General features: G+C 38.6%; 1 protein-coding gene across 14 annotated transcripts in view; it reads right to left on the bottom strand.

Annotated features, from left to right (window-relative positions):
• The window catches only part of ZMYND11 (zinc finger MYND-type containing 11), a 147,062-nt gene that overhangs the window by 28,954 nt on the left and 103,799 nt on the right, over window positions 1–14,309 (bottom strand). For 9 of the 14 annotated variants that reach the window (XM_039524253.1, XM_039524251.1, XM_039524259.1 and 6 more), the window contains 2 exons: window positions 6,057–6,101; window positions 3,040–3,201 (listed from right to left, as the gene is read on the bottom strand). The exons of 2 other annotated variants lie outside the window; for them this stretch is intronic. In XM_039524253.1, coding sequence (XP_039380187.1) covers window positions 3,040–3,201; window positions 6,057–6,101 — 207 coding nt within the window. The remainder of the gene's footprint in view (window positions 1–3,039; window positions 3,202–6,056; window positions 6,102–14,309) is intronic. 3 more of the 14 variants (XM_039524260.1, XM_039524262.1, XM_039524263.1) reach the window with 2 other exon arrangements.

Genomic DNA, 14,309 nt, shown 5'->3' with positions numbered 1-14,309 from the left:
AGATTCTGTGCAATGGCATTAGAGTGAAATATTATTAGACATGCATATTTTTTGACCCAGCTAATATTTTTCTTGAATTTACTGCTGACAATGCAAAGTAAATCCCTCTGCCCTTTCACAAGATAGTTAAGCTCTCTTATGCCCTTTTGACATCAGCCAGGGCACTTTAAACTATTATGATTTTGAGGATGTTCTCTCTCTGTGTCTCTTTTAAAGTAAAATTAGAATAGAGAGTCACCAGGTGTGAAGGACTGGACAGCAATTCAATCTCCCTCTTACCTTCAGAGTCTGGGGAGGACCCACTAGTCCCCTGCTGCAGAATTGAGGTGGGTGGGAAGCAAGTCTGGTTAAGCAGAAAGCAAGCAAGCAAGTAGTGCTGTTGAGGGGGGGAAGTGGTATTCGTACTACAAAATGGAAGTCTTTTGGGAAAGAGGTTGATAGTCACCTGTGGCCAGTGAATGAGCTGCAAGGTCTCAGGGTCAGAAAATGAATGAATCACAAAGGCCAATAAATGTGGTCTAAAGGAGATAAAAATGGACCAGTAGGCACAAGTGCACATCATTCATGGAAGAGGGGATGAGTTTCAAAATATTTTCTTCAAGATAAATGTTTGTTTAAAATCCTCAGCCTAAACTAATGGAATTCAGGATTCCAGGATGAAAGTAAAATGTATCTCAAAACTGACTGCCCCATCTATTTGTATACATTGGATAGTGAACCAGATCCTCTGATGCAATAGTGGCCATATCACAGCAGATTAGAGGGGGAAGAAAATGGCTGTAAGTCATCTTTGTACTCTCCTGGCAGAGGCGTAGCGAGCGCCCTCCATACCCTCCGACCGGAGGGGGCCCCGCAAGGAAGGGGGCCCCTAAAAGTGGCAAAAAAATGTTTCTGCATTGTAAGGGGCCCCGGACATATGTTCAGAGGGGGGGCCCTGCAAGGAAGGGGGCCCCGAAAAGTGGCAAAAAAAATGTTTCTGCATTGTAAGGGGCCCCAGACATATGTTCGGAGGGGGCCACGTTCTTTGTTGCTACGGCCCTGTCTCCTGGTCCCCAGTCATAACTTAAAACAACCTCAGTCTTGAGCGGAGTTTGGGATTTTGTCTAGTATATCTAAATTTAACTGCATCTGTGAGTCATGTGTGTGTTTGTGATGTGCATCAATAGTGATTTAAAAGATCTATTTGAAAATTCCAAGGATTGTAGAATTGCTCTGGGTAGCATTCCCCTGAGTGGTGAAATTAAATGCCAAGTAATGCAGAATATATTGTCCTCTACAGGCAAATGCCACACAAGTGCCATTTTTGGGATACACTCTGTATGTTCATATGGAAAGTATTAACATGCTTTTATTTTTTATTACTCTTACTCATCTTTCCCTCCTGCTTCCTTTCTTTCCATTTCACTCCCTTATTTGTGCTGACTTGGTTACCTTACACTTCCAGAAGCCCGCAGTTCTCAGTCTGCCCTGACTCAATGAATCAGAAAGTGTTGCTTTTTACAATTAGCATCCAGATGATCGTCGAGTCACAAGTAAGAGAAATGTGCTTGACTTTTAAAAGAAGCAACCCTAGTAACTATCTGGCTTCAACAGCTTCTCTGCAGCATAAAGAGAGTGGGCACCCACATCCCCGGCAGAAGAGACCATCTCAGGGTTGGCTCACTGTACAAGATCTGGTTCCAAACATACATCTAGGGAATCTAATCTTGCTTTCAGAATCCCAGTGCCACCGAGCAAGTAGTATTGTTAAATGCTTTCTGCACCAGTAGTTCCTCTTTTAAGAATTCAGATGTAGTTTTCCCTCCACTTAATTACGGCTCAGAATGTGCCCTTTGCCCCACTCCTTGAGCGTATGCAGGAATACTAACAGTAAAGGGATGCAGCTGGCTAATTCAAGGCCAGGTGCCAATGAACAATAGCATGGCTTGGCTGTTTAGGTTTGCCTAATGGCATGTAGACAACATCCCTGACCATTCCTGTAGTGCACATAAAAACTACTCTCCTCCCACCATGCTCAAAAGGACAAAACCGTGAAAAGAAAAGTAATATGTAGAGGCTATGAGTGAAATCCTGGCCCTACTGAAGCCAACGGGAACACTCTCTCTGACTTCAATAGGGCCAGGATTTCATCCCATATTTTTTAAAGCTGACCTAGTATGCCTCTGATTTTTATAATGTATAATTTTATTCCAATAAAGTAAAAGCCTTAATAACATGATCATTAAACTGCAAACATTCATTAAACTGAAACATTATGGTTCAGAAAAAATGCACTATATTTAAAATGACTATCAATAAAATAAATAGCATCTTGAACAGTATTTAATATGCTCATTTCCATAATAAACTGAATCACACCTTACACTCATACATACACACTTTTCTACATACACTCCAACATAGTATACTGTAGGCATTCGTATAAATAAATAAAGGTTAATGGGGAAAAATAGAATTATGAAATCTACCTAAATACCTACCTGACTATTTCATTTGGTCTTTCCCAAAAGATATAGTTTTCATTTCCATTCCCTCTTCCCACAGATCATTTATCAACAATAGCAGAAGCTACCTCAGGATCTGATAGAAGTGGACAGGGTGCAATTCAAAATATTTAATGGGCACAAAAGGGGTAGTATCGAAGATATAGAAGTTTTGTCTAAATACAGTGAAACCTTCTTATAAGGAGTTCCTAGGAAGTATATGGATTATATACTTCACAGCAAGATGCTTACACAGAATGAATTTACTTCTTAGGGCTGAAAACCACATTAACATTCAGAAATATAAGAAAAGCTTATAGTGAGGAAGCATTATATTTGTCTGTTTAAGCGTTATGCAAACTTCCTTCAAAGGATCTTCAAAAAAGTAGTCATCTATATGCACAGTATTTTGGAATGTTTGTACAGGTACACTATGTATGTTTCGATAGGCAATACTTAATCCATTAACCTGGCCAGACCCATCTGTGCCACCTTAATTAAACTATTAATGAATATCAACCCTCTAATCAGCACATTAAAGCTCATAGGTACTCACCCTGCAAACTGGGCACTGCCAGTGACTACTGCTGTCTCTAAGCCTGAACTCATCAGACAAACACTTGGAATGATACACACGAAAACACAGGTCACATATCAACACCTCTCCAGGCAAATGGCATTCAAAACAATACCAGTCATGATTTTCTGTTTCCCAGTCCTACAAAAAATACAAAATAATTTGGTATGATATTGTCATTATCTGCAGCAACTAAGAACAAAATTGATACTTCTTAAAGTCCAGCAGCAGTTAGACATTATAAACATTTAAAGAAGTGTACTGTACCTCATTTGTGTTTAAAAACCAGGAATAAAAACCTATACACTAAAATAACTTAATTAATGTAACACGCTATTCTTAAACATAATATGAATGCTAGCCTTTATTTCTTTTAATGTCTGGTTAGTAACACAAACCCAAATATGAGCTATGTCCCAAACTATACATTAAAAATCTCCACAATAAAATTTTTTTTGTTCTAGTCTTGTATGATATAACCTATTAACCTTTTATTTAAGATACTTAATTGTTAGACTACCCAAACAAACATTTGTGCTTAGCACTGAACCTTACAAATTGCAGATCAGTGTTCTCTTTTCCCTTTCCAAAGATGTGGTGTATTTTCTAACATAAATTACTGAAGTGTGGTGCCTAAAAGTCTTCTACACTATTAGAAATGACAAGTTTTCAGTTCTAAAGTGTGAATTACAAAGCATAAATAAAATGATGAACCTATTAGTTAAATAAAAATTTCTGACGAGCCATCCCCATACAATTCAGAAAGAAAAAAGTTTTATCTGCAGTGCTGGACATTACTAGGATTATTCCTGGAGTACTGCCTGGAAGACAAAAATGTGATTCTACTGATACACAGATTTGTTTTGATACATTCCTCCTTGAAAATGTAGCCTCAAGTGCCAAATTCTGACCTGTGATACATGTGTGTAATCCTCACTGACGTCAATGAGAGGAGCATACATGTGACACGAGCCAGAATTTATCCCCAGGAGCCTACAATACTAAAACAGACAGAATTTCTAGTGGTCCCCATTAAATGTTTACATTTGCCAATGTTATCCGAAATGCATAGTTTCCCCTATACTTAGAACAGAAAATAACTTCCAAAGCTCAGATATCACTCTGATTCCCTTCAATGGCAAACACTGCACTTTTCAATTGATTTTCATTTCTTTGAAAGAATTACTCTGATTAACTCCGACCAAATGATTTTTACCCTCATCTTGTGGATGTGGTGCTAGTATTGCCCATCAACTGTTGGAAAAGATGTTCTCACCACATCTAGTCCGACCAAGGCTGGTCCAGAGTCCTGAGAATCCTCACATCATTTCTCCATGCCTGGGAACTACTGTCACTTTATTCCTTGCATGTGAGTGACCTCCTCCAACACAGCATCTCCACTGTTGCTGAGTAGGAGATGTTTATACAGCAAGTGGCAGTAATCATTTCCTTGTCCCTGAAGAATTACTGTATTGTCTCCATGACCCACCTGAGTAGAAAACACCCTTGGACGCAATGGTGATCCCAAACTCAGGTCTCCTACACCCCAGAACACATAGTATTAATGCCAAAATAACAGGACAGTAGTTTTTTTAACCTTCATCAAATTCTCTTTGAACTCAGAACCTCGGGGATGAAAATATTGATATATTGTCCATATCTGTAGCTCAGGATGTAATAAGTCTTTTGTCTTTTTTTACTCACTGGATCTGATTTTCAAAATGTGTGGACGTCAGCTCTGATAAATTAGATTTTGTTATGATGTCTACACACAGTATACTCACTATACCAAGCCCCTCCCAGTAAAGCACAATAGCAATATACTTCAGAGTATTTGATTTGCTACTACACTAACAAAGAGATATCAAAATGAAACATCAATTTGGGTACATTTTCCATTCCCTATAATACTATTCCTCTTTATGTAACTTTACAAAACTTCATCCATAGCAAGAAGGCCAGCTAAGGAAGAGAGAGAATTAGCTTTTGATCAAAGATTTTCCTAAATAAAAATCAAGATGACTCAAGTCCATTTGCTGTGGCTACTGATGGGAAAGTACTTTACCACAGGATTAGGTAGTTCACAATATTGAAAGAACTAAATACTTTAGTATATTCCAGATGTGCCATTTATGTGGAAATATACTGCCAGTTGAATGCAAGGTTTTATGACCAGGGTCAAATACACTTGCTGGGAATAAAAAGGATATGGCCAAGCCAAAAATCATGTATGACCTTAAATAAAACAGTGGCAGACGGTAGAATTCCCACTACAGGATTTTAAAAACAAATCTCTCTGTACTTTTCGTCCTTTTTTAGAAGGTATTTTCAGTTAATTGAAGTACATAAGGTGCATGTATATATAAAATAAAACTCATTTTTATGCACAATATTCATTATTTTAAAAACAAATAAATAAAAGGCAAAATGTCCCTTGTGAAAAATACACTATTGGCTTCAACAGTCAAGTTACACAAATAAATTCTCCTCTAACAGCAGTGAAACCTCATTTTCTTCAGTTGGTTTGCATGGCAGTAAATGGAAGCAGATTCTGGCCCCCAACATATTTCCCTTGCAGGAAACTAGAGTTATTTAAATAAAGTCTGACGGCCAATGTTCTTGTCACAACAGGTACAAGTTCTTAAAATAGAGCCAAGAACAAACATAGCTTAGTCTGCATTTACAAAGTTTACCACCAGGTGTCATCACCCGCTATGAAAATGACTGATTAAAGGGCCACCATTGCAAGTATACATCTTGAAGTTTAACACGTGAGTAACCACTTCCAGTGCCACAGAGAAAAATAAATGAAACTATAAGTACACAGTGTTGGCTAAACTCAGATCTGGAAGTGATAAGGATGATGATGGTGTGATAAATAAAATAACTCTAAAAATAAGATGCAGTAATCTAAACTATCCTAATGAAAGAGAAATGTAGCAGAAAATAACAGAAAATAACAGAATTTAAGACCACATAGTGCAAAAGTTGTTCACCTTGTTTTTTGCTGTTGTCCGGGAGAAAGGCTGCATACTGTAGGCCTTTCAAAATAAAAAAACAAAACATCTTGGTATCTATACTGTAATCCATCTTATAATCAGGATATATACAGTCTAGAAGTAATTCAAACATGGTGATGGGGAAATCATATAGTCGCTTCTACCATCTGTTTGCATACATTTCCTCCTATAAATTTTGCATACTACCTTATCTACTAGCATTTTCATCACATTTTAGTGTGCTACCAAAAACTGTCTCATGCACTTACACTACTTTAGGGGGAAAAAACAAAATCAGAAAACAAAACAAAACATAAAACCCCCAAACCCAGCAGCATGTAACCTCTGACATCTCCAAAAATGTTAGAGGAACTAAAATGAGCACTCAGATATGAAAACCAAATGGGCATGGGGAAAAACATGGCTGTCACATCATATAATTTACTGTACTGGTGTAAATTCTTTGGCAAATTAGGGAAATGCCTTATTTACTGTGTATTATCAGCAGTTGTACTGTTGCTTTACAAATAACATTCATAGTCCTTTTGATCTGCTTATGAAATACAAGATGATACAAATTCATGGGGGCCACTTGGAATGAACCAGGACTCCAATTACAATTTGCCAATATATTTTTTTCTTATGAGTAGCAAGGGAAACCTCCTGGGTCATTGCACTAACAGAAAAAAGGAATCCCCATCCAGCAGCTGCCCCACTGCTCAAGTTCACTAGCTTACTGGCACCCAGTGACTGGCCACTGCTCCCAAGAGGGAGCTGATTTGGCAGCAAAGTTACATAGCTTAGATATAACATAACATATGCTCATTTTATTCAGCTGTTCCTAGATGCATGCAGGATAGCAAATGTATACATTGCAGGCTGTATTTAACAGGCACAGATCATATTATGCTATGCAGAACTGGATGGGATGGTGTGGTGTTCTGTTACTCTCTTGCATTGATATTTTATATTAAAATTAACTGACTTCTACATCATAAAGGTGACTTTGCATTGAAGTCAACAGGACTTGAGTGTGCTCAGCACCTTGAAGGGAGGCAATCCCAGCAACATGCAGAATTTGGCACAAGGGACAACCAACGAGTGAATTCACTTTCACGTGTTCTGTCTCACTTAGGCTTTGGTGTCTTTCTTAATGCAAATACCTAAATTTACACCTGAACCCCAGAAAAATAACATGGGACAAAAATGTCAGGCTATCCAGAACATTTGACATTTTAAATATAGATAAACTCAAGGGAACAGAGTGAGTCAGCATGCCTTAGTCTCTTCTATTGACTAAAGTATATATTTGTTGTCATGGTGAGAATAAATTTCAGTGTATGAAGAAAATGTTCATTATAAGGCAAATGTACACGGGCGAGAAATGCCTGTTCATTACTAAAGGAGATTTACTTAGTTATAACTGAAATAGGTAATCTGTAATTTGGATAATGTGTCAGTCTGCAGTATAATTAACATACCATTAAGTAGGAGATGTGTAGTATATATTGACAGTAAAAATAACAGTAACCAGGCATCACCATTGTAACTATTAGACCACTTCCATATATTAGTGAGCAAAGAGACACAGCAGTCATAATTAAAGCAAAAAGTGTATAAAACAAAACAGTGAATTAATACAAAAGGCACAGAACTAATATTTAGTCATAATCACTCTGGTGCTAAGCTTTTATATGAAGCTGTAATAAGAAAATAAATGTGTGGTTACCCCATTCTGTAGAGTTTTTGTCAAAAGGGGTCACCTCTCCTTTACATAACCAGTATATTTTATTAACATTGGTAATTTCTTACCTGTTAATTTGATTTCCCCAAGTCCTTTAATGTTAGCTCAGACAACAGGTACAAGTGATTCAATCAGCAAATGAAAGGGGGGAGGGGGAAAGCAAAGCTCTAATGATGAAACTTCCCTAGAAAGGGACCCTGCTGGTTGATCCTGCTCTGTTACAGACTTCCCAAGACTTACAAATTATTGCTACCCCTTTTGACCCAAGCCGTTAGTAAAACTGAGGGGTCTTGCTGACTGTTTCCATTATGAAGAGAAATTGATGATGGAGTCATGTATTTCTTTGATACACTCCTGTTTATTTAAAAAGGTCTGTTTCCCTAAACACAGTAGGAATCAAACAACAGGAGACAGTTTCTTTGCTTGAAGTTCCAAGCGTCTTTCCAGCCAGCACCCTACCCAAAAGCTCTCTCCCTTGGCTTTTCTTCGAGGTCATGCTACAAGTGCTTCTCCAGCTGTCTCTGGAGATTCCTTGCTGCCTTCTTTGTGTGCTTCAATGGTGTTTCTGCTGCTTTCCTCATACACACAGCTCCCTTGAACAACACCCATTCAGCCCCTACTCCATCCACATAGTTCAGATTCCTGACTGGCCTTGCATGTGACCTGAGTTTTGGGTGGTAGTTCCTATTGTTCAAGCTATCTATTTCATAAAGGAGTTTAATTGCTTTTTATTAGGGCTGCCAAGCAATTAAAAAAATAATCGTGATTAATCGCACTGTTGAACAATAATAGAATACCCATTTATTTAAATATTTTTGGATGTTTTCTACATTTTCAAATATATTGATTTCAGTTTCAACACAGAATACAAAGTGTACAGTGCTCACTTTGTATTTATTTTTTATTATAAATATTTGCACTGTAAAAATAAAAAAAGTATTTTTCAATTCACTTAATGCAAGTACTGTAGTGCAATCTCTTTACCATGAAAGTTTAACTTACAAATGTAGAATTATGCACAAAAAATAACTGCATTCAAGAATAAAACAATGTAAAACTTTAGAACTTACAAGTCCAATCAGTCTTCTTGTTCAGCCAATCGCTCAGACAAACAAGTTTGTTTACATGTGCAGGAGACAATGCTGTCTGCTTCTTGTTTACAATGTCACCTGAAAGTGAGAACAGTGTAGCCAGCGTTGCAAGATATTTATGCGCCAGATGTACTAAAGATTCATATGTCCCTTCATACTTCAACCACCATTCCAGGGGACATGCATCCATGCTGATGATGGATTCTGCTCGATAACGATCCAAAGCAGAGCAGACCGATGAATGTTCATTTTCATCATGTGAGTCAGATGCCACCAGGAGAAGGTTGATTTTCTTTTTTGGTGGTTTGGGTAGTTTCTGCATCGGAGTGTTGCTTTTTTAAGACTTCTGAAAGTATACTCCACACCTCGTCTCTCTCGGACTTTGGAAGGCACTTCAGATTCTTAAATCTTGGGTTGAGTGCTGTAGCTATCTTTAGAAATCTCACATTAGTACCTTCTTTGCATTTTGTCAAATCTGCAGTGAAAGTGTTGTTAAAATGAACAACATGCTGGGTCATCATCCGAGACTGCTATAACATGACATATATGGCAGAAAACGAGTAACACAGAGCAGGAGACATACAATTCTCCCCCAAGGAGTTCAGTCACAAATTTAATTAACACATTTATTTAATGCACGTCATCAGCATGGAAGCATGTCCTCCGGAATATTGGCCAAAGCATGAAGGGGCATACAAATGTTTAGCATATCTGGCATGTAAATACCTTGCAATGCCGGCTACAGAAGTGCCATGCGAATACCAGTTCTCACTTTCAGGTGACACTGTAAATAAGAAGCGGGCAGCATTCTCTCCCGTAAATGTAAACAATCTTATTTATCTTAGCGATTAGCTGAACAAGAAGTAGGACTGAGTGGACTTGTAGGCTCTAACGTTTTACATTGTTTTGTTTTTGAGTGCAGTTATGTAACAAAAAAAATATATACATTTGTAAGTTGCACTTTCACAATAAAGAGATTGTACTACAGTGCTTGTATGAGGTGAACTGAAAAACACTATCTTTTATAATTTTTACAGTGCAAATATTTGTAATAAAAATAATATAAAGTGAGCACTGTACACTTTTATTCTGTGTTGTAAGTGAAATTGATATATTTGAAAATGTAGAAAAACAACCAAAATATTTAATAAATTTCAATTGGTATTCTATTGTTTAACAGTGCGATTAAAGCTGTGATTAATTTTTTGAGTTAATTGCAAATGATCGACAGCCCTACTTTTTATATTTATCCTGAATCAAGGGTAGCTGTTACACCCACCAGCTTCAGTAAGGTTTCACCCAGCCTCTAGCATAATATTATATTAAGATACATCACTCCCAGAAATGTATGGTGTCACAGCTCCACAAACATAGTAAAAACAGAGTAAGGTGTCTGGACTGGCACAGAGGAAAAGGAAGAAACCAAGATGCTCATTTTCAGAACAAGTACATAAATGGCAGAGCCATGTAACAGTCATTAATGTCAACCAAAGTCACCTGGTTACACCCTTATGCACCAGTGTGAAAAATCTATTCTCAAATCAGCACATAACTATCATTTCCCAAAGTCCCTCAAACCAGCACAGACAACCCATGGGATATGAGAACTCCAACACCAGACTCCAACTCCAAGACAGACAGAATTTTCAATTTCCAATTTTCAAGAAGAAATGAGACACAAACAAATTACAACATGCAGGATTGACCTACTAAAAGCAGAGTTTCCAAAGCTAAGAAAAGCAGTAAAGATGCTCGAGGAGATGTCTTACACAGTTTTACAGAGAAAACACCTCCTCTGTTAGCTGAAGGGGTAGAGATGGATGTTCTAGAACGATTCATGATAGAAGGAAGAACTTCCCAGCAGTGTGTGCTTCCTTCACACAGTCTCAAGTCCAACATGGCACTGAAACTTTAGAGGCTGTTGTGATTGTGTGCAGGCACTTTCTTTCCTCTATTGTGGGAATGGACACTATAAGGAAATGAAACACTCTGGAACCAAATGGAAAGGGGAAATAATCTGGAAAGGAAATGGAGAATAGGCTTTCTTTTTACTGTACTATATTGTGATGAGGATCCCTGCACAGGAGGTCTCAATATTCCTCCACTTTACTGGAAGAATGGATGGCCGCTGGAAAGGCAGTTTTAATGTTGAAGGCTTTCCTTGAGACCCCTCTCATGGGTTCAGGAGGAGCACTTGTGTATGTGGTTAGCTCCATGCTAAGGTCCTGCATGCCTAAAAGGGAGTGGGTCTTGGCTTTAGTGTATCAGCAATTCTAAAATATCTCACCCATCAGGTAGGAATTCACAGAGTTCTACCGTGCTTCTTTAGGCCAAAATGACTGATGCTTGGATATTCTGGGAGCTGGTGTTCAAGCCTTTAACCAGCCCATCCTCAAAAGCATGTAGGTCAGGAATGTCACATCTAAAAGGATTTAACTTCCTGTCCTGACACAGGTCCATGAAAATGCTTTGGGTTCAGCATTTGCAACAGCATGGAAATCACCCACTTGGGAAATCTCTTTCTCTTCAGGTACACTAGACTTATGTGGTTGAGATCCCTCTAGTAAATTAATCCGGAAGGTCTTACATGATGGAAAGACAGAGAGTGATCTAGAGGGAGATTCAACAGTTCCAGAAGCCTAGACCTCTCGGCTTGAACTTCACTTGACACTTGGCCTGAACTTCATAGTTTTCCGAAAGGCTTCACCAAGCAGGAAAAGAAGGTGAAAGATACATGCTAAGTTGAGGTTCCAAGAGTGAGTGAGAGCATACACACTTCAAGTTACCAAGTCACCAAATATGAAGAACATCTCTACTTTCCCATTTAACTGGGAGGCCATATGGAAAGTTTCCACCACAAGCTGACTGCTGCAGATACCATTTCCATGACTAGATCTGGCTTCAGATCAGCCATTCCCACCCAAGACTTCAGATTCCAGAGAACAGAGATGGCTTAGAGAAACAGGAAATTCCTTTCAACCCACCAGATAGCAGCCACTTGACACACTGTACCCTAAGTGGGCTCTCCCCAGAAAAGATCCTGTCCTGTGTGGCCACCATCCAGTGAGACCAATGGCTAAGAAGCCAAAACGAGAATAAGAACATGCCTACAGCAATAGTTCTAGACATGTCAGTAAGGTAGTGAGGCACATGCAACTGAAAGCACACCCACGCTACAACCCAGGTTGCCTGAATCAAAGAGTTGGCTTATGCTTTCACTTTCTCTATTTAAGCTCCAAAAGGACCATTGTACTTAGCTGAGAACTAAACTTGGCCCCAAAGTGGAGGGAAGTCTAGTTACAATCTAGCATCAGGAAAGAGAGTCTAAAGAAGACTGCATCCCGCTGAACAACAGGCTCAATCCCATTCTGCCCCTTTCTGTAGAGAGCAGTAACGAGAATTACTTGCACATTAATGGAGCTTCAGGCTGCTACAGCCTGTCCAACAGGAAGGCTTGAACTGCCAGTGCTGGCTCACTGCGAAAACTTGAAGCAGTTCCTATAGGCTTGGCAAGTAGGATGGTCTCTGCTTCATCCAACGCCATTTAAAACAGGTCACAACTAGAGTCCTCTTTTCTCAGAAATTGATCCCTGCAAGTTTGACATAGCAAGAAATCGTACTACCTTAGCCTCATGCATTTGGCCTAATGATCAATCTTTTTGGGGTTACCTCAGACTCTCAGAATTGCCTTGAAAATCTCAGGGCTTTTGACAATGCTACAGCAATTAGTCATAGCAGCTGTGAAAGTGATGGTAAAGAAAGCAGAGGGAGATTAAAGAAATTGATTTCGTCCTGGCTTACTTGAGACTGAAAGTTATCTGAAGTCCCTTTGAATAAGTAACATTATTTTCCAGATACAAATATATGATTTCAATAATTATTTCAAATGTCAGAAAAGCCCAGAAGTGAGTTAGCAAGGCTGAATGCATGAGGAAAATCTCATGGTTTTCAGTTTCCTATTGTATGCTTGAAACACTGTGGCTAGCGAGCTGCCTCCCCTCCAAAAGCACTCTCCACTAAACTAACACACACTGACAAGAAGGAAAAGGTGCGAGAGGAAGTGGTCTGGAGGTGTGGCGGGAGGACTGAAAAGGACAAAATGATTTCTTGCCATGTCACTCTTGCAGGTATCAATTTCTGAGAAAAGAGGACCAGAAAAAACAGGCTTAGCCAGCCAAGAGAGCTGTCTCCATCTGCTGGAGGCAGCAATTAACTGAGCACAGTCAGCCAGCCAGTCCCCTGTATAAAAAAGAGTGACATTTCAAGAACATTGCCTTCTTCCTGCCTCCACTGTCTGCACACCAGAGAAATGGCACAAAGCACTACAATCCGTTGTGGGGCCTCCTCTAGTTACACCACCAGAGAATTTGGCCACTACACAACAACTTCAAACCCCTGCAGTGGTGTGAACTGAGCTGCAGTTGCCAGGCAAGTAAACAAACCAGACCTTTTCTAATAACACATCTCCATTTTAAGGTAAGAATAATATTATTTGGCTTTATCAAGAAATGTAAATTTATTTTTTAATAGAGAATCCCTCTCTATGGGCCAATTTGGTCTTACGGCTCGTTAACCCTGTAGAAAAGAGTTAAAATTTAAAGCATTAAAAATAGCCTCTATGAAAACCATTTGTAGAGAATTTACAAAATGTGTATGACTTTTATTAACTGCTTTAAATCTTCAGTAAAAGGAGTGTGGCACATCATTTTTAAGAACCGTATCTAGAATCACAGAGCAAAATGTATTTCTAGTGTAATTCCATTGACTTCAATGCGATACATCAGGGATGATCCAGACCACTATCTTTTCAGGATACGAACGAAGTATACTGCCTAAGTAAATTAACATTTGATAGTTAATTCTTTTTGGCCAAGAATTGTGTTTCCATATTGTGTTATCCATTGACAATAACCAAATCAGTGGAACTACTATCGTTAAGGATTTAAACTAATGTCAAAATGTTTCCTAAATCAACAAAACCAAGAAAACTCAGTCTTGTTAATAACAAATAAGGTGCTTACTTTGCATTTATATGGCACTTTTCATTTGGGGACTTCAGAGCATTTTAACTAAATAATCCTCAACACCACTGTGATGTAGGAAAGTATTATTATATGTATATTATGTGTTACTGCTACTCTTAACACTGCCTGTTGTGGCTAGCACTCAGAAGAGTACATGATATTACTTACCAGGCACTTGTGTTAAGAAGAGAAATAATGTTTTAGTGGTGAACTGTAAACTACTATTACCTGAGTTCAGAGTTCCACATTTCTTCTGCAAAAGGTGATGATAACACTGGAGCCTAAAACAAGGCAAGGTGCTACACTCAGTTAGGCATTAGTGCCATCAACTGTAGCAGTGGAAATCCAGAATTCTGAACTAAGATCCTGGCAAACAAGTAAATGAGGAAAT

The sequence above is a fragment of the Mauremys reevesii genome, linkage group 2 (genome assembly GCF_016161935.1).
Source record: "Mauremys reevesii isolate NIE-2019 linkage group 2, ASM1616193v1, whole genome shotgun sequence".
Taxonomy (NCBI): Eukaryota; Metazoa; Chordata; order Testudines; family Geoemydidae; genus Mauremys; species Mauremys reevesii.
The sequence above is the reverse complement of the archived record's forward strand: the minus strand, read 5'-3'. Positions and strand labels throughout refer to the sequence as shown.